The sequence below is a fragment of the Benincasa hispida genome, chromosome 8, assembly GCF_009727055.1.
Source record: "Benincasa hispida cultivar B227 chromosome 8, ASM972705v1, whole genome shotgun sequence".
Taxonomy (NCBI): domain Eukaryota; kingdom Viridiplantae; phylum Streptophyta; class Magnoliopsida; order Cucurbitales; family Cucurbitaceae; genus Benincasa; species Benincasa hispida.
Genome location: NC_052356.1, coordinates 5,507,927 through 5,529,044, shown reverse-complemented (window position 1 = coordinate 5,529,044; position 21,118 = coordinate 5,507,927). Strand labels below are relative to the sequence as shown.

General features: G+C 33.2%; 1 protein-coding gene across 6 annotated transcripts; it reads left to right on the top strand.

The window, feature by feature from the left end:
* Positions 1-2,409: 2,409 nt before the first annotated feature.
* Positions 2,410-7,576, top strand: LOC120083084 (N-acylphosphatidylethanolamine synthase). 6 transcript variants are annotated; one of them, XM_039038624.1, is made up of 8 exons: positions 2,718-2,830; positions 2,926-2,959; positions 3,037-3,097; positions 4,188-4,432; positions 4,622-4,749; positions 5,183-5,268; positions 5,704-5,841; positions 7,186-7,576. In XM_039038624.1, exons 4-8 carry the CDS (start codon positions 4,224-4,226, stop codon positions 7,480-7,482), a joined length of 858 nt encoding a protein of 285 aa, XP_038894552.1. In that variant the 5' UTR covers positions 2,718-2,830; positions 2,926-2,959; positions 3,037-3,097; positions 4,188-4,223; the 3' UTR covers positions 7,483-7,576. The 6 variants fall into 6 exon arrangements, with proteins under 6 accessions (XP_038894553.1, XP_038894551.1, XP_038894554.1 ...); XM_039038625.1 differs by lacking the exons at positions 2,718-2,830; positions 2,926-2,959 and adding an exon at positions 2,410-2,697; XM_039038623.1 differs by lacking the exons at positions 2,718-2,830; positions 2,926-2,959; positions 3,037-3,097 and adding an exon at positions 2,410-2,697.
* The last annotated feature ends 13,542 nt before the right edge of the window (positions 7,577-21,118 follow it).

The window sequence follows — 21,118 nt, the reverse complement described above, 5'->3', positions numbered from 1 at the left end:
TGTTCTTAGTTTTTCTTTTATTTTAAGGCAGAGCGAGAGAAGGGAAAAGACACTGGAAGATCGCTCAGGACAACTCGAGAGAGAACCTGGAGGCGTGGAAAAGCAGAGAGCAGGCCGACTCTCGCGAGAGTGAGACTATCTTTTGAACAAAGTAGAAAAGACAGTGTAAAAGCCTTGGGAAGCAAGAGATTGCTACCAGACTCTTTATTCTCATCTTGCATTGTTATTTTGTATTTCAACTCTATATTTATACAATGGAATTTCTTTATCTACATTTGTTCACTCTCTTGAAAGCATGCATGAGTAGCTAAACTTATCAAATGGGTTGAGAAGTACTAAGCTAACATGACCTAGGATCTTCATTGCATGCGATTATCTTGTTTTATGTTGTGCCCAACACCCCTTTAGAGCTATTCGAGAGAGAGTCTAAAGAAAGAATCTAAGACTTGAGAGAGCTAGGTTAGAATCTAGACTCGAGAGAGCAAGATTAGATCTGCATAAGCAAGAGATAGGGACTTAAAGATAAGCTCTATTTGCCAACCTGCATCGCATGCATCCTAGAGATAGGTATGATATTATGTGGTCGCCTTATTTGTGTATGTGTCATTTTGTCATCACATGGATAAGAATAAAGACTTATGTGTAGGTCCTATAGACTCATCACATATATCGCATGCGTTCTAGTATTAGAAGTCGTAGCATTCGCGTCGAGAAATGGCTTGTTATTGTATGTGTGTTGCATGATCGCATAACATGAAAGCATCCTAGGAAGTGTTAGTCGAACCCCTTCTCAACTTGTTCACCGTATACTCATCGCATCTTCCGTATTATTAACTCTTTTTGAAACTCCGCCGTATTCGTTTATTTTATTACCGCAAACAACAACATCAAACAACTATTTGAGTTACCGGTTACCGCAAAGTCTTCCTGAAAATTACCATCGCATACCGTTTTCCCAAGTCCCTGAGTTCGACCCTAAACTTACCAGGAAACTCTGTGGGGTTTATATTTGGATTCCACTGAGAAAACTTGTTGCTCAGCGCAATTCCATCACCACATCTCATTCCATATTTTCACCTCATAAAATAACACATCAAAAAGCCAGTGAGAAAAAAATCAATCTTTTGTAAAATTCACATATTGCTTCTTCCTCAAAAGTGTCTTGTTTGTTATGAAAGAAGGGTGAGGGGAATTATTCAGAATAACTCCCTTCAACACACAAAATAATTCCCAAGAACCTTATATTATATCATATATAATATAACCCATAATTTATATTATATCATATATAATATAACCTATAGTTTATATTCTCTCACATAACCTATAATTTTAATATGAATCATAATCACATTAAATTTTAACCTATAATATTTATATGAATCTCATTCATATAATTAATATTTGAATTATATTCAAATATTTCTCTCTCTCATGAAAATTTATAATGTATCATTATGCATTATATTAATTACATTTCATACAATTATTTTCCTTTATCTAACTTGAATAATTCAAATTAATCCAAAATTAATTTATTCTTGTTTAATCCTTATTGAGCTAGTAAGGGGACCTTATGGACCTATAAATTAGAAGCTCCAGTGATACGAGATTTATTAATTAAACTCTTTAATTAAATTAATCACCCTTCATTAATTGTTGGTCACTCTACTAAAGATCGACAGTTGCACTTCACACTATAGATATATTTCTATGTCTATAGATATAACCAATCAACAGTAAGTCGACCCTTCACGAATAGTTCATAACTACAACTAGGTCAAAATACCGTTTTACCCCTATAGTTACATCTAACTTCTTAAGTGTCATTGATCCCTTTAATGAACCGTTAGTTATAGTCCAACTATAAACTAACTCCTTTCTAGCCCGAGAGGAAGATGACCTTCATTGTTCAAGACCCGGAATCAACTCTCAAAAAACTAATTCATTTACTTACACTAGAATCGAAAATGAGTGAATTTCTTCTTGTATATTATATTCTCAGCTCTCTATTCAGACAAATCCAAAAGTGGTAGGCTTCTTAAGGCAGTGACTCAACCCACTCTCACTCATACAAATAAAATGATTGCTCTCGTAGACAGGAGTTCATAACTCCCTTATGGTCGTCCTATTGAAATGCTAATCTCTTCAAATAACGGTGTTATAAAGAGAGACTAATCATTTCGTAGTCCCGTTAAACTCTTTATATATGATACCCTACATGCCCATTAAACTCTTTATATATGATACCCTACATGCCCTTAAACTCTTTATATATGATACCCCACTCACATGTCTCTACCTGACTGATAAAGATCGTGGATCGTAATAACACTAATATTGGTGAAAATAGAGCTTTTTAAAATAAAAAGTTAAAGATATTAATATAATATGGACGTATCTTTCGTTTTGCCCTCCAAAATGGGTTAGCTGAACAAGTTTTCTTATCCATTTTCCTCACTTATGCTCACTCTTTTCTTTCCCCGATCCCTCTCTCTGCGTCAGTGACTCCCTCACGCCAGCAGCCACGCCGACGACTGCTGCCGAACGCTGCAGCTCGTGCCTTTTTCGCCTGTAGGCTGTCTCTGTGATTCAAGGGTTTTTTTCTCTTTCACAGCGCAGCCGTCGGCCTCCGTCGATCGTCGATCGCCGCGGCCGCCTCCGGAATTTGGTTAGGAGCAGTGGATTGGAGTTTTGGTAAGTTTAATGTGGGTGCTTTGATCGTTGATTACTCATAACCCGTTTGGCTTTAATTTAACTTAGATTCTCGAGTTTGGAGGAGTTTAGTGTACTGACCAGCAAGAGATTAAGACTTTTGGCGGAATTTTTGGTGGGTTTCTAGGCTCCGGTCTTCTCTTGGACTCATTATTTTATGTTGTATGTTTTCTGATTAGTCTTGGGTGTTGTTGTGCTTGGATTTGGAAGGTTCGTTGAATTTTTGGGAGAAAAATTCTATTGGGTAACTATTCTAAGCACATTGGAACCCAGTGGACTTTTACTCGGCTTGAATTGGTACTAAATTGAGTTTTGGCTTAGGACGTTGATCGAGGTTACATAAGCGGAAGAAAATTTTCTGTTGGAATGACTTAGGGACGAGGTGGGGTGTTTACTGTACATCTTATGTGAATTCTTGAGTTAGTCTTAAACCTTGAAAGTCATGTATTTTAGATGTCATGAATATGAATTTGAATGCATTGTTTTGAGAGTGTCATTTACGAAAATTATCTACAATTGAGTAAGGCATGAGATGTGAATCTTATAGCATGTGAAGGCCACGAACGTTATGTTATGTACGTCATATATGTGAAGTTTGATTTGATGATGGCTGCAAGATTTATTCTGTTGCACATATTGTGAAATCAAATTTCTATATGGGACCTCATGCATGTGTGAATGCCGCATGAAAACGTTGAACAATTTCCCTTTTTCAATTTCCCTTTTTCTTGTATGATTTAAATGCACGGAACTGGTTCATGTCTAAGGGCTCTAGTGCATGAAAGTGATGTTCTAGGGTCTGTATGTATGAAATTGAATGTGATGCATACCTAGAAAGGTTTGAGGTGTATGAAAGTGATGCACGCCCAGTGGGTTATGTGTATGTGAAAGTGATGTATACAATTTATGTGCACGAAAGTGGTGCACATCCCAACATATTAAAGGGAAAGGAATGGAAACTGTAGAAAGTAAGTTTAGGTCCCACCACAGTCACATAAACATAGTCTCGTTGCATGTGTTTTCATTTTCTGACTCCAATAGCGGGGTGGGGTCTCTTGCCGAGTATTCTTTTAGTACTCACCCTTTCCAAATAAACATTTTAGGTAAGAATAGGGCAACTTAGGTAGAGTTTTGTTAGAATGACCACGAAGTTCATGATTTTCCGCATTTAAGTCAACTTATTTGTTTCACTACTTGAAAACTTATGTTATGTTTTCTAAATTTTGGGATCCCAAACTGAACATTGTTTTGGGATGGATTACAAATTTAAATTTCTCACGTTGAAATGGGTGATTCATGATTGCAAAGTTCATGAGTTTCTGCATTTAAGTTGTTTATTTTTGTCTAGTGTTGGTTGCATGCATGTGTAATGACCCTTGTGTCTGGTCTTGAATAGTCGGTTCCTTACATCTGGGCATTATGTGGATCTTTACTGTACATCATCCTCTTGCTGATTTCGAAGCCAAACACAGGGGCTTGAGGCATGTTCACAGAGCCCTACGGTGGACATGGGACGACATATGGAGTGGGCAGGGCGAATGAGCCACATGTGGGGAATTCCGAGGAAAATGATGTTCATGGCAGTGGGTGCTTTTGCCAAGACTGTGGCAAATTTTCTAAACACCACTTCTGTCCACAATGCTGATACTCTTATTCGAAATGTTCGATACCGACCTCCCGGAGTGCCCCTCATCACTGTTAGCAATCATATGTCGACGTTTGTGGCTTTCCCCTTACTGTTGTGTTGTTTTCATTAGCTTTTAAGTTCTGAAGTTTATGAAATCGCAACGATATTTATCTCCCCTTCCCGCATAACCTCCCATCTGTGTATACCCTAATTTGTTGGGTTCACTCTCTTTGTCTATGTGGAATTTCTAAGTCGATGTTGCTTTGGTGGATATAACAGGTTAGATGATCCAGTCATGTGGGGATTCAAAGGTTTTCCAATCTTTGACGCAACATTGGGTAGGTGGGTGCTAGCTGCGGAAGATATATGCTTTAAAAATGCTGTGCTATCTTATTTCTTCCGACTAGGTACTAGACATCTACACTTTACGTTTTTCTACTTCATTGTTACAGTTTTCTTTTTTATGCTATCTTATTTCATTAGTAGGACTTGGTTAGTGAAAGGTGATTACAAAATAGTGTTAAATCATCATTGACCCAAAAGTTCAAGTTGATGGGTTATGATAATTAATTTAATTATATCAACATTTTAACACCCCTCATTTATGAGCTTGAAAAATTGTAGAAGACCCAACAAATGGAAATCAATATTAAATGGGAAGGAAATGACATGTGCCTATGCATGCATGCAGAAACATATTCATATTCATCGTAGCATTTTAATTTTTGAGAATTCATATGATTGTATACATAATTATGAGAAGTGTCTAGAATGTTATGTGAACTACAATTTTCAAAATTTCTAAATGTTTGATTCTCTTTTACACATAAAATTGTGAAGGAAAATGCATACCTATCACCAGGGGTGCTGGAATTCATCAAGAATATATGGATGAAGCACTTGAGCATTTAAGGAATGGAGAATGGGTACTTCTCTATAAGTATATGTCTCGGTAACTATGAAATTATATTTTGGATTTTAGGTAATATTTAATTATAGTTTAATTGGACTCCTCTTGGAGTTTGAGTTGTTTTTTTTTTCCTTCTCTCTCTCTCTCTCTCTCTTTCTGAGTATTCTCCTTGTATTCCTGATCTCAATGAAAATGTGGCTTTTCACCGGAGAATTTATAAAAGAAATAGAAATCTTTCAAATTAAGTTGATATATGTGCCAAGGTTTATAAAAAAAAAAAACTTCATTTTTGTTAAAGTGTTGAGATAATATTAAATTTATCTTCACCCACCGGCTTAAGCTTTTGGATCGATCAGTGATTTGACAATTTTAAATCTTAGTCACTGGATTGCAAGCACACCTCAGTGATATTTTTTTTTCCTTTTATCTTCTGCTCATGAACATCTGGCAGCTCCATACATTTCCCGAAGGTAAAGTGACCCAAGAAGATGTGCCCATCCGACGACTAAAGTGGGGAACAGCTAGTCTTATTGTTCGTTCTCCTGTAACACCAATAGTTCTGCCCATTGTCCATCGTGGTTTTGAGGAGGTAAATTTTTTTCTTCATGTCCATCATTTTGCAAAATTATATCAAAATTTCTACTAATCCTGCAATTTTGTGTCTAGATGAAACCATTCTGTATTTTTATTATTTTATTTTTTGAAAAGAGATGAAACCATGCTGCTAAATTATGTGTGTCAGTCAGATACCAGCTGTCTAAAGCAATAGTTATTGAAAAGGATTAAATTTCCTTTTAGAACTGAAAATAAAACTACATTTCCTTAATAGAGCATAAAACTTAGCTTCTTCTGGGGTATTTCTTTGGATAGGGTTCATCTAGACCATGGAATTGACATCTAGGTTCCTCCCGTTTCTGTAGATGGGTAACCAAAGGTAGCTACGTGTTTGAAGATGTGTTGGGATCCTCGTTGCCCCTTTCCCATTGTTTTTCCATTTCTCCTCAAGAGGGAGTAGGGTTTTGTGAGACCCCAATTGTGCACATATTTGTGAGAATGGGTAATAGAGGAAATTCAGGAGTGACAAACGGTTAGGAGGACGAGGTAGATGACTGTTGCGCTGCAGGTGGGGACCAACTAAGGGTTTTTGTAGGGGTTTGTGTGCTGTGTTGTGATGTGAAGAATTTGGTTGAGGCTGAAGGATAGGAGAGGAGAGGATTTCCAACTCTCTCGACTGTGTTGAGGGTTTTGTTTCTTCTTTGAACGTTTGATTTCCTTTTGTTAATTGGAACCTTGAGCTTTGCTTAGTGTTATCCATGAAGTTTGAATCGTTATCTCAGTGTATTGTAAAATAGGGATTGTCTTCCCTGTGCTTGTTCTTGTGTCCTTGTTGGGTTTTACTGATTCCAGGTGTATCAAAAGCTAGTAGGTTTCTACGAATCCTTTTGCTTAGGCATTGATCAAATAACACGCAGCTTGTGATTGTACTTGTATTTTTTCTGATATATTTTTTAAACAAAGAAAAACGAAAAGACCTCATTGATTTCTACAAGGACTTTACGACTATTAAGCAAATGGGCTCTGTTTAAGCATTCTCATATGTTAAGGTCTCTATGTTTTCACTAAAAGACGAGTGCTAATACTGCAAAGGCATTAGTTAGTGGTGGATTAGGTGTCCTTGTATATTTGATGCATCTGTCCAATTCATGTGATGGGATTTGCTCGATGCATCTTTTGTTTTTTGTTTTAATATTCTCTACATTATATAATGACCATTCATTTTTAAGATATCCTTGCCCCTTCTTCAAGAAGTAAATAGTTGTCTTAAAAATTCATCTTGCGCTTGGATCTACGAGTATATGTTGTTTCTTTGAATAGAAATCCAATATTTATCTTTTCATCCCAACTCACTTTATGATTACCTATGTGGATTCAGATAATGCCTGAAAAATCTGTCTTTGGTAGGAGGCCTCCTGTTCCTTTGTGGTGTAAGAAGGTTAAGATTATTGTGGGTGAGCCAATTCTATTCGACCTACCTAGCATGAAGCAGATGGCAATTTCGATGTCGCGTAATTGGTCGTCTCCTCTACTAGGATGGCCTGCCACTGGAGAAGGAGAAGGAACGAGGTTGGATGAGGCTGCGCAGAGATTCTTGTATGCTCATATCTCAGATCAAATTCGAGGTGTTATGGAGAAACTACGTACTCTATCATTAGAGAAGTTGAAGATTTGAATTTGCTTCTTCATTGTTTTCAATAAATTCATTGGATTGTTTAGATTAAACGCTTTAATTTATATCAAATGAAAATTTTATTTGATTACTTTAAGTTCATAACTCATTTCTCTTTCTTTATGAAATCCATATATTTTTTCTTGGAACATTATTTTGAAGGTATACCATTATTAACGTTAAAGGGGTCCTTTTTTTTATACAGGGTTGGTTATAATAGTACTTGTTATTATAATCTATATGATTATAATAATCGGTGGAGTTGAGTCATTTGTATTTGAGATGTAAATAATTTTAATTTGGGTTCAGATAATCTGTATTTGAAGTGCAAACTATATTAATCTAGATTAAAAAAATGAGTTTGGGTGCAAATTATTTTAGGATGTGTGTAAGAAGTTTATGTTTTAGGAGTAAATTATTTTAGTCTGAGATAGATCATTTTGAAAATGTAGTAATATTGTTGAACATGCATAAGACTAGGTTAAAATTTAATATAATTGATTAAGCAAAAAAAATTCATATTTGGAGATGTATAGAAACAATCAAATTTCTAATTCCATAATATTACACAAAAATATATATCTAGTAGTGTTAGTTGGCAAGTATAGGTCAAGATCACGATGACATAAATTATTGTCAACTTAGACACACTGTTCTAAAAAAATTCATGGTAGGTCATTCAAAAGCAATTCAAGAAAAAATGGTTTGTAGCGTGTTTTTCCAAAGAGAAGCTTGCAATACTAAAAAAATTTATTACATTATTTGAAGGGTTATTTTTAAATATAGAAAAATGAATTAAAATATTTACAAAATATAATAAAATTTCAGAATCTATCAATGATAGACACTAATATATTTTGTAAATATTTTTAATAATTTTGTCATTTGAAATAATTTTCCTTATTGTTAAAATAATATAAAATAATTATTTTATATTATTGTTAAAAAATTATTTTATATTAGATACACTGATATAAAATAATTTTCTTTTTAACCTACCCAACAAGTGTTCTATGCATGTCTAACACATTTGTTGCACTAACAAGTGTCTCATGTATGTCCAACAAGTATCAAAGCGTCCAAGTGTCTGACACGTGTTAGACACGAACACGCTAGCCAAACTAAGGTGTATGTACTTCTTAGCCCATGAGGACTAAGTCTAGCCATATACACGTCAACATTGCCAAGCCTCGATGCTTCCATGTAATCTTCCTCTAATTCAAGGTCATGTGCAATATCAATAGATTCTTAATACCCTAATTATGGTAAGATGCACTTTCATGTGCTCCCAATTGTGTGAAATGGATCTAATAGCAACTTGAACTTATTGCTCATTAGTCAAGACATAGCCAACTTCTTTCAACTCACTAATCATGTTAGGCATCTCTCATATGTTTTCTCATGTTATGATTAAGGCGTTTCTTATGTGTCAAACTTTATTGTGAATTGCCTAACTTTGATGACAGAAGTTCCACCAAATTTCAAGTTCAATACAGCTCATATATCTTTGACAAGATCATAAGATTGAAACTTAAGCATGACATTATTGTCCATGTTGCTTAATAAATTGATTCGAGCTAATGAGTTTTTCTTTTTCAGACAACATAGGCCTCATGGTTCCTTCTATGTTGAGTTGAGTTTCCTTCCTTGGGCCACTTGAAACATGGGTCAAAACTTCTAAAGCTTCTAGGACATATTGTATTTTCATAGCCCATATTTCATATCTATCTTCATTGTTCTCATCTTTGTTAAATTCAACAATTATATTCTTAAAAGCAGATGTCATATTGCCAGTCTATAAGACACATTCGAGCAAAAATAAATAAATAAATCATATGTAAAACACATGACCCCTAGTACTTTATAATTTTAAAACAAATTTAATCATAACCATTTTAACCTTATATTGAGTTAAACTCAAATCATTGACCATGTAAAAATTATCATTCACAATTTATCACATTGTAAAATAATCATGTACTTTCATCAAGTATTAAATGAATTTAAAAATGAGATATACTCATTATTTTATCACCCACTTTCAAAATCCCAAAATGGACACATATATCGTTTAACATTTGTAAGTTAACAACAAATGCAATATACATAACTTATGAAAGTTATCTCATGTACAACAAAAGTAATAGGGAATGAAGCTTTAAAGCTTAAATACAAGTATGAGTTCATGATTAAAAACTATTATCCTAGGATTGTTCCAGTTAGGATGAGTCATGTTTCCATACAATATGAAATTAAAACATTTTTTAAGCTCGAGAAATAAGCTCGTGAATAGAGGCTAAGATTACATTGTCATAAGTATTATTTTTTCTAGGTTTGTGATAATATAAAAAATGTGTTATCTTGTTTCACTTAATTTGAGGTTGTTCTTGGATTTTATGTGTGTATTTGTTATTTTTATAGGTTTTGAGTAACAAAGAGGTAGAATCGAGTATTAATGGAGTAAATGAAGCTAAAACGGATCAATTTGGGGTCCTAATGAAGCAACTAGGCCAAAAGAGGTTAAAATTACAAAACTGCCACTAAGGCAGCCCATTTTGACAATGCTGTGTCTCTGTCTCGTATGGCTGTTTTGGACTATGACCACTCGTTTTCTTTGTTTTTTTCATCCTCTATCCATCTAAAATATTATATTTATAGAGTTCTTTCCATATTCTTTCTGTAATCAAGTCTAACAATGTCGGATATGTCGATTATGGACTAAGGTAATCGTTTCTAGCTTGGGTAATTAGGATTTTCCCTTATTTCAATGTATTTGTGAGTTTTTTAACTAAGTTCTGTAATTGTTGGATTCGATTCTGCTTGAATTGATATTATGATCATATTATCGAACACTTGTAGATATTTGATTACCCCTTTGAATAATGTATGGCTTGTGACACTTTATTATATGTTAATTCCAAGAAGCAATAGATTAGGTTAGCTTGCGAATTAACTTGAATGAGCATTATACTAATCGGTTTAGAATTAAATCAATTGAATATTTAATTAGGTGCTTAAAAATTAGATATTCAACCTAACTTTGTCCTAGAACTTAATGCAGTTAGTACTAAATTGAGTTTGCATTCTTTTCATCGGTTCAATTGGTATTAACTAATTGATTAGGATAAGTCAATTCCAATTGATTTCGTTAGGTAAAAAAAACAATTACTTAGCTCATGTGACGGGAATTTCATGATCAATGCATTGAATAGGAAATTCCATTTAACACAAGCAAGACTTTTTAATATTTGAATTTTAACTCTGTGCTCTTTGCATTTTATTTTATGCACTTACAAATTCTTGCATCAAAACCAATTTCAAATCCCCCCTCCATCGATTACTCTCGGATTATAAATCATTTAATTGAGAAATTCAAAAGTTCCCTATGTTCGATTTGATCATGCCACTAAAACTAGTTTGTAGTGATGGATTCGGCAAAATTATTTGAAGTAGATTTGGGCGATGAAATCCGCCTTCTAAATTGGCGTCGTTGTCAAAGAGCCAATAAATTTCTTTTTTAAAGAGTTTACGGTTCTTTCATCATACTTTGTTTTTCTTATCTGTGTTGATGGGATTCGAATCCCGAACGGAGGCGTGTAAATACCTTGCATTCTGCAAATCGATATTTACATAAACAAAACCAGTGTACTAAAACATAATATATGTATAATAAACATGTGAAACAGCATGCCTTAGAGAAAGAAAAGAATCATTCTCACCTTTGAAGATTTTCAAGCTCCTAGAACGATCCTCTCGATAATCCAATAAACAACTCCTCCAACAATCTTGAACATGAACGTCTTCTCGAACAATCTTGAACACGACCATGAGAATAACCTTGTTATTCTCAAGGAGTTCAATAGAATGATAGGTGGTATCCAACTATTGGAAGGGGTGAGGAGGAAAAACCTTTGGGAAAATAGAGAGGATTTCTTTTTTTGTGGCTTAAGAAAAAATTTGCACAATACATGTTTGCCCCAAAAGGGCCATAAGGAAGATTTTATATAGAGGATGGTCAACTCCCTTCTCCAAGTTTTTTTTTCCAATTTTCTCTTGTGCATAATTAATTAAATAACATTTATTTAATTAATTAGCACATTAATTAAATAACTAGTTATACATTAAATCTAATTTAACGCATATATATTTGATTATCCTAAACATCGTATGTCTATGTGCAACACCTCTTTATTTATTAATTAATTCTTTGTGAATTTAATTCACTTCAATTAATTTTTTGAATCTCATTCAAATATTTATTTCCAACTTAATTTGAATTATAGATCACATCCATAATCAATTACATATTAATCATATTAATATACAATTTCCTCAAATTGATTTGAACAATTCAAATCATTTCTCTTTAGTATCCTTTAATGAGCTAACAAGGGGACCTGATGGATTTTTAGATTAGAAGCTCCAAGAATATGAGATTAATTAACTAAACTCATTAACCAAGTTAATCAATATTTATTAATTGTGGGTACACTCCACTAAAGACCCACAGTTGCACTCTTCTCACTACATATATATTTCTATATCCACGAATATAGACCAATAATAGCAAGTTAGTCCTTCACAAGTGTTCGTAACTCTAACTGGATCAAATTACTGTTTTATCCTTGGGTTACCTCTGACTCCTTAAGTACTAGTACTTCTCTAACGAACAGCCTAATTATGGTCCAACCAATAAATAGAAACATCTCTCGGGCTAATGAGAAGGTAGGGTTCTTTGTTCAAAGTCCTAGAGACACCACGTAAAGGAACACATATCTACTTATCTTAAAGATGGAAAGAAGTGAATTCCATCCTATATTATTATGTTTCCAGCTTCCCACTCAGTTTTGTCCCCAAAATAGCAGGCTTATTGAGTCGGTGAACTGGCCACTCTCACCTATACGAATTAAAAGACAATCCCTCGTGAATATAAGTCCATAATATACTCAGGATTAAGACTAAGTTGCCTAGGTCATCCTAGTGAAATAGAAACCTAACTAGTCAACTGTGTTACATCTAGTGGTTACTATTTTGCAGTCTGGTCTTATGCAAACTCATTGCATAAGATACCTCCACTCGTATGCCATCTACATGAATGCGTTGGATCATTGCATTTGTATCAAATACAAAATGGGTCGTATTCATAGTGTTACCAAGATAAGGTATCCAACCTTATCCCTATACTATAAATCCTTTAGGCTTTATCTTGAACGTTGATCCCTGTATGTCTCCACATACAGTTCAAGACTCATAAGGCAACCTTGGATATTAGCTTAATAGATTTAGTGTTATTAAGACAAAATAGAAAACAACACAATAAAATTCAATGAACTAACATCTATAACTCTTTATTGATGATGGTCAATTAATAGCACTTACTATCTACGAGTTTTAGGGCATAAAACTCAACATGTGTATAACCACATCCTCCCATGATCCAAGTTCCTTATTGTATTTTGAAGAATTAGGCAGGGATGAGAGGTGACGTAGAAGGAAAACGAAGGAATAACGAGCTAAAGAAGAGCAAATCCGTATAAAAGGCACTAAAAAAGAAGAGCATTCAAAAAAGGAAGTTGATCAGCAAGAGATAATGGTGCAGTCTGTTGAGCGCACATTGAGGGACCTCTTGGCCCCATACCTGAATCAATAACCCCTATGCATTACCTATCCAGAGATGACAAGTAATTCCGAACTTAAAACTGGTCTCATTCATTTACTTCTTGCTTTTCATGGTCGTGTTGATGAGGATCCCCACGAGCACCTGAAGGAATTACATATCGTGTTTGACATGATGTAGCCCCATAGTGTGACCGAGAAGCAATTGAATTGATGAGTTTTCCCCTTCTTTCTCAATGACAATGCTAAGGATTGGTTCTATTACTTACCATCAGGGAGTGTCACCACTTGGGCTGACCTCGTGAAGAATTTTTTGAAAAAATTCTTTCCAGCCTCCCATGCCGCCAAAATCAGAAAAGAGATCTACAACATCTTGCAGGGTTCAAGGGAGTCTCTTTATGAGTATTGGGAAAGGTACAAGCGTCTCTGCACTAGCTTCCCTAGCCACCAAATTTCATATCGCCTCCTCATCCATTATTTCTATGAGGGTCTGCTTCAACGAGATAAAAATAAAATTGATGCAATAGCTGGTGGTGTATTGGTGAACAAAACTCCCACTCAAGCTAAGGCGTTGATCTCCACCATAGCTAAGAACAACCAGATATTCATTACGCGAGATCATATTATTCAACCATCTACATCTACACAAGAGGTAAGTGAACTTAGAGTAATACTTGTTGAACTTTCTACACTTGTGAAACGGGTTCTCTACTAAAGAGCTCGTTGCTGAGGCGAATTATGCGGGGAATCAGCAAGGTGGTAAGTCGTACAACAACACTCGTTGGGGAAATCAGAGATACCAGAACCTGAGCAACTTCAATATGCCTCTGAAGGACATGGTGAAGAGCCTAGCTGAATCCCATGCAAATCTAGAAGAATCAGAAATTATTCCAGCAGACCACCTCCAGTCACATTCAGAGTATGGTTATTCAAATATCCCAGCTGGCCAATGGTCAGTCGATTGGACACTCAGTATGGGAAGCTGCCTTCCCAACCAGTGCTTAATGTGCGTAACGTCAGTGTTATCTCTGTTGTGAGCTACCTTGAGACCTCCTAAACGTCTATGTCTAAGCCTGTGGAGCCTTTATAGGTTGTAGATTTTGAGGATGAGATGACCAACTCACCTTGGAGGCGCGGAGTAAGTTTTGATCCACCTCTTGATTTTAGTACTTATGTGTCTATTTCTCCTTTCCCTAACAGGTTTTCTGTTACTAAGAAAGATGTGCACAATGAGGAGATGCATTATGTTCAGTCTTTCGGTGATAAGAGCTCAACTGAAAAGGGCCAGAAAAAGGTCTAGGTTGAGGTTTCTTCAAAGGAAAAGAAACAAGAGAAAAAGGTCAAGCAGGAGGTAGTCCTTCCAGGTAACTTATCTATTAAGTAGAATGACCCAAGTACGTTTTTTGTACCTTGTCAGATTGGTACTAGGAAATTTGAACATGCCATGTTAAATCTAGGGTCTGCAATAAATATAATGCCTATCCCAATGTATGCTGATTTTCAATCTCACATCCTGCACCTTGTTGATATTTTAATGCAATTAGCTAACCATTTCCTTGTTAGGCTAGTTGGTATGGTAAAAGATGTGCTTGTTAGAGTCATTGGTCGTACCTTCCTTCTGATTTTTATGTCATAAATATGAATGTTGATTCTTCTTCTTCAAGGTTATCTATGTTGTTAGGTCGGCCCTTCTTAAAGACTGCTAGGGCTAATATTGATCTCGATACAGGATTCCTAACTCTTAGGTGTGATAATAGATTTGAAAATATTTTATTTCTAGTACTTCTACTAACACTAATCCCATGTGTTCTAGTTCTTCCATTTTTCAGGATAGTGGTCAACCCTCTAAGTTGGGATGGGAGATAAGGTTGGCAACGGGGTGGGGCGAGGCTGGGGATGTACTCCTCATCCCCGTCCCCGCCTCATTTTCCGTTTTGGGGAGTCAGGGTTGGAGTTGAAGAATCCTCGTTCGAGGAGCGAGTCCCCGCAGGAAAAAAAAATTTCGTTTATATTTTTTATTTTTAATTATTTATTTATTTAAAATAAATTAAATTTTTAAATTTATATTCAAATTTAAAATATTTTATATAACAAAGTAGTGTTATTATTGTTTATTTTATTTAAATTAATATGAAATAAATTTAAAAAATTAATAAAATAAAGGTTAAAAGAAATAAAACAGTAGCTAAGCTATATAAAAACAAATATTCGGGGCAGGGTCGGGATCGGGGACAGAGGGGAGGGGATACCATCCCCGTCCCCGGTCGGGGACCCATTTTTTATCCCCGGTTTAACCCCCATCCTCGGTTAAATCGAGGATTTCCCCGTCGCCGATCGAGGCGGGGACCCACCCCATGGGAATTTTTGCCAACCCTAGTGGGAGATCGTAACTCGGTGGTTCATGATGAATTTGGATGCTGAAGTCAAGTGGGATCGAGTATAACGACCTTAAACAATTGCGCTACCTGGAGGCAGCAGGATTTATCTCTTTATTGCTTTCTTAGTATAGGTTTCTTTTATGTTATTTTATTTTTCCTGAGCTTATTTTTTTCTATGTTTCTTGATTTTTAGGTTTCTGTAGCCCAATGATAAGATGGAGAAAAATATTCTTTAATGAGCCAAATATCACTGCCATCTAGTGTGCCAAAATTTCAAAGAACATTTTTGTTTTCCTTTTATTTTGTCCCTCTTTTTATATTTCTTTATCACATTGTGGACAATGTAGGATTTTAAGTTGGGGGTGAGGGATGTCTGTGTTCTGTTTGGAACCCTTGAGCATCTGAGCTCGGGCTATTTGTCTTCTTTTTATGCTTGTTTGCTCATTTTTGTTGGTTCATTATAATGACTAGTCGACGACACACTCCCTTGTGATTTTTCTTGTTTGAAATGATGTTTGAAATGAATAATCATGATTTATAGCCCTTTTTTAAAAAATTTCTTACTTTTCATGCACGTTTAAGTTCTTTGTCTTAGTAGCTTTTATTTTTGTTGTTACTCTAATAGGCCTCACTGATTAGGTAGTGTTTTGCATGGTAGGTTGTAATGTAATACTGAGGAGTAAAAATGTTTTATATGCCTGTTTTGAATTAGTTGATCTATTTGTTGTGCTGAAAAGAAAATTAACTTGTAATGTTATGCATGACTAAGGGTTGAAAGAGCTACCTTTACTATGATTAGTTAGGACACTTGCGAGAAAAGAGTGAGTATAGTTCCTTGCATTGATGTGTGAAAGCTAACTCCCTTAGGTAAAATAGATGCAAGTTTGGGTACCTTAGAGTTTAATTTCAAGCACCCCAATTGAAATATTGATACTTTGATTTTATTTTATTTTTTTATTTTTTTTTATTTTTTTTTTTACACTTGATGGTTAGTGCATGAGCCAGTATAGGGGAAAACAAAGTGAAGGTCATATAATGCTATTTTGAGATACTAGGACTTAATTAGAGGGCTTTGAACTCACTCTTACATGAGTAAGTCTGGTATAAGTTTTAAGACGTGCTTCATTGACTGATTATAATTTGATTTCATTGTTAAGTGCAAGTTAAATTCTAGGAGATTGTTGAGACTTGAGTAACGAACCATGCAACTTGAGTGAGCATGTATTTGTGTGACTGATTGCTTATTTCTACCTTGCTCGAAGACGATCAAGAATTAAGTTAGGGGTGTTTGATAGTATCAAAAATGTGCTATCTTGCTCCACTTAATTCGAGATTGTTCTTGGATTTTATGTGTTTATTTATTGGTTTTATAGGTTTCGATCGTCAAAGAGGTAGAATCGAGCGTTAGGAAGTAAATGGAGCTAAAACAAATCAATTTGGAGTCCTAATGAATCAATTAGGTCAAAAGATGTCAAAATTATGAAATGGCCATTGAGGCAAAGTATTTTGATAGCGTTGCGACGGTATAAAAGTTGTACTTCGGTTTTTAGGTCATATCTTTTGATCCGAGTGGCCATTTTGGGCGTATTACCACTCTTTTTTTCTTCATTTTTTCCATCCTCTATCAATCTACAGTATTAGATTTTATAGTTCTTTCCATCTTCTTTCTGTAATCAAGTTAAACGATGTCAAATATGTCGATTATGGGCTAAGGTAATCGTTTCTAGCTTGAGTAAAGATTTTCCCTTATTTTAATATATTTGTGAATTTTTTTAACTAAGTTCTGTAATTGTTGGATTCAATTCTATTTGAATTTATATTTTGATCATATTATCGAGCGCTTGTGGATGTATGATTACTGCTTTGAATTAATGTATGGCTCGTGAGACTTTGTTATATGTTAATTCCAAGAAGCAATAAGTTAGGTTAGCTTGTGAATGAGTATTTTACTAACCGACTTAGAATTTTACCAACTGAGTATTTAATTAAGCGCTTGAAATTAGATATTCAACCTAACTTTGCCCTAAAACTTAATGCAGTTAGTACTAATTGAGTTTGCATGTTTTTCAATGGTTCAATTGGTATTAATTAGTTGAGTGAGACAAATCAATAGGATTTTCCAATTGATTTGGTTGGGTAAAAAAAATTACTTAACTTTTGTGATGAGAATTCTATGATCAAATGCATTAATAGGAAATTCCGTTTAATCCAAGCTAGACTTTTTAATATTGAATTTTAACTCTTTGCTCTTTGTCTTTTGTTTTATGCACTTTCGACTTATTGCATCAAAACCAATTCCCCCTCCTATCGGTTACCCTCGGGTTATAAATCATTTAATTGAGAAATTCAAGAACTCCCTATGTTCGACCGTATCTTGCCACTAAGACTAGTTTGTAGTGGTGGATTCAACAAAATTACCTAGAGCGAATTTGGACGACGAAATCCACCTTCCAGTTTGTTAGAGATGTGATCTAGAAGGTTTCTTAGACTTTCAACGAGCAAAAGTAATCTAAAGACACTCAGTCTTTTGTCAATTGCTAGAAGACCTTCCCAAATAATCTTTTGGAACTTGCCATTCACTATGATAACATGCTTGACTATATGCATCAAATCTAATTCAAAGCACATTCAAATCTTTTATTGTTTTTTTTTTTTTCACATTAATCCTTTGAACTTTTGTACAAATTATTTTTGGTATCTTTATCATTCGCATAGTTTCTATAACAAATACAAAATTAATCAACGAACGATTATGACACACACAAAAATAGTGAAGACAATGTACCAAAAAAAAGTTGCAAAAAAAAGTTGCAAAAAATGGTAAATGCTTCCAGAAATTCAAATGGTCCTAACTTCTTCTATACTCAACCAAATTAAGCATATAATTTATCAATAACACTCATGTAATTTAATCGATTAAAAAAATAGACAAGGAGATATCAAAACTTGAAATAAATGAACTTAACATGCCAATAACAAATCTCGATTTATAATCATGCGAGATATACCAAAAAGGCCCAAAACAATCAATAAGTTAGAAAATTTGATTTTTTTAACTAATTCTCGGTGGTCGATCTCATTCGAGATGGACAGAGGAGATTTTTCAAAAAACATGCTAGTTTTTGTAAGGTGAAAATCTAAACGTGCTATTTCTGACAATTTTCCAAATTTCATCACACTTCGATGGATATACAAAAAGATGTGATTAAAGAGTTCTTAGCATTCATACTTTAAATTCAAAGAAAAAGTACATAAACAATACTAGAGCCCTTGCAACCTGGCTCTGATATCAACGTTGGATTTTAATTTAAAAAAAAAAAAAAGAAAAGAAAAAGAAAGAAAAAGTTTATTATCCACTTAATTGGAAATAACTGAATAGGAAGAGAAATCAATAGAGAATTATCAAAATTCTTGTCAACAAGAACGTAGCTCGATTGGTACAGTATTCATATTATTAACCACTTTTCCAACTCTTTGGGTCAAACATCCCCTTAGAGGTCGTTTTGTTAGATGGTAATTGACACAGTTTTCCCAACTCTTTGGACATCTAAAATTCACGTTTGTTTCACAATTTTTAACATTTTGCCTAGGAATGAGTTATTTCCAACTATTCTCTTTCCCCGCAAACAATAATTGTTTTTTTTCCCTCTTTTCTCTTTTTTCCATTTTCTTTTATCATTTTATATATAATTTCAGTTGAAATATAGTTAATTAATTAATTAATATTAATTTAACAAAGCTAATATAAATAGTTGTTTTAAACACTCAATAATAATCTATTAAAACGCTTATTTAATTTATTTTTACAATAAAAGTTTATCAGATGAATACAATTACTTAGTTACATAAATTATTAATTAATTAGCTAACAATATCTTAAATATATTTAATTAATAAACTAGGACTAGTTAAATTTAGTTGATACAAAAATTCATTTATTAATAATGATAATTGATTATTTATTATTTTTAATAATCAAATAATTATTTATTGAGATTAATTTTAACTTGATCATTCATTATGAACATATGAGCATTATTGATTATTTATAATAAGTTAATACTTCATTCCTTATTAACATATCATATTTATAAAACTTTTTTTAATATTCTTTATTGACATATCATATTTTTATCTAATTTTTTCACTTTTTATATAATATATTGTTTATTAAAATATATGTTCTTATATTATTTAATTAAAATTAAAATTCTAATGAACTTAATTAATCAAAAATGATTAAGTATTAGATTATAATTAGTATGTTACTCATTAAATATATTAATTGATTAATTTTAATTATAAATTATTGAATATTTGTAATTAAGTTATTATCGATTCTTAATCAATTAATATTTTTATCAATATATTGAATGATATTTATTGTTTAATTAATTAATCTGTTAAATTATATAAACTGTCCGTCTTAATTTCATAAACTAAATATAAACATTATTTTTGAAGGTTTTCTTAAATATAAAAAAATATTTAGAAATATTTACACAACAAAAAGTTCCAAAAGTGCATTTTTGAAATTTTTTGCTATAAAGTGTAAATATTTTTGGGATTTTTCTATTTATAAAAATTTTCCTAATTTTTTTCATAAAATTCTGATAACATTTTTTATGCACAACCAAACATAATTAATTGAAAATTTGTCAAAAATAGATCTTTCAAGTTTTTACTTTTCAAAAATAGCATGCTTTTTAGAAACTCGTTAAACTAGTTATTTTTCACCCACCAAATCTTATATGTTTTCAAAATTTCTAAATTCAGTTATCTTTACCAAATATTATATCAAAATCTTATGTAATTTTTCAAATCTTCAATATCAAATTAAAATTTGAAATTAGTATTTGAATATTTGAAATATATGGACATGGATATTTGGATACAAATATTTTAATTAAAGGAAACAAAAGTCTTCATTTTGAGGGCATTCTTGATGCATCAAGAAATGTATATGCACTTGAGTTGGGTGTTAGATGCTATTTTTCTAATTTTTTTTTATTTGCCTATTTTTTCAAAATGAAAACTAAAAACATGTTGCATGATCCAATTCCTCACTTCAAAACGAGTTTGAATTAAGGTTAACTGTCTGAATATTATGTGAAAAACAACTTTTTAGCTATTTCTCAAGTTTGCCTATATAGTGTTAGAGCACATTTGGATTGATTTAAAAAAAAGTATTTTTTTAAAAAAAACTCATTTTTATTTAAACGATTTTTATTAAAAAAAAAAATAACTAAAATACGCTTGAAAAGTAATTTTGAGTGATTACCACACATTCCAATTTCTTTCAAAATAACTTAATTTTTAAATTAAACACTTGAAAATGTATTACAAACACACCCTTAGTCGCACCTTTTCTGAAGCCTCCAAAAACGTTTTGAAACCAACGGATAACATCAAGAAGACAAATGAAAGAATTTTGAAGTTTTAAGCTTTCAAGATTCAATCACCAAGTTCAACTCGTGTTTCACACACGTTTCTCATCCGTTAAAAACCAATTAATGGTTTGTTTGATTGACTTCAAAAAATATATTATTCGAAAATTAATTTTCATTTAAACATTTTTTATAAAAACAGTGTAAAATAAAAATACTCATATGTGAAATTTTTTTCTCAAAAGTATTTTGTATATA

What these genes read in the sequence shown, in the direction of transcription:
- LOC120083084 (XM_039038623.1), top strand. Translation starts at nt 4,224, where the DNA reads ATGGGACGACATATGGAGTGGGCAGGGCGAATGAGCCACATGTGGGGA. An exon ending in ATCTTATTTCTTCCGACTAG is followed by an intron (nt 4,750 to 5,182) that starts GTACTAGACATC and finishes AAAATTGTGAAG; the next exon opens with GAAAATGCATACCTATCACC. An exon ending in ATTTAAGGAATGGAGAATGG is followed by an intron (nt 5,269 to 5,703) that starts GTACTTCTCTAT and finishes AACATCTGGCAG; the next exon opens with CTCCATACATTTCCCGAAGG.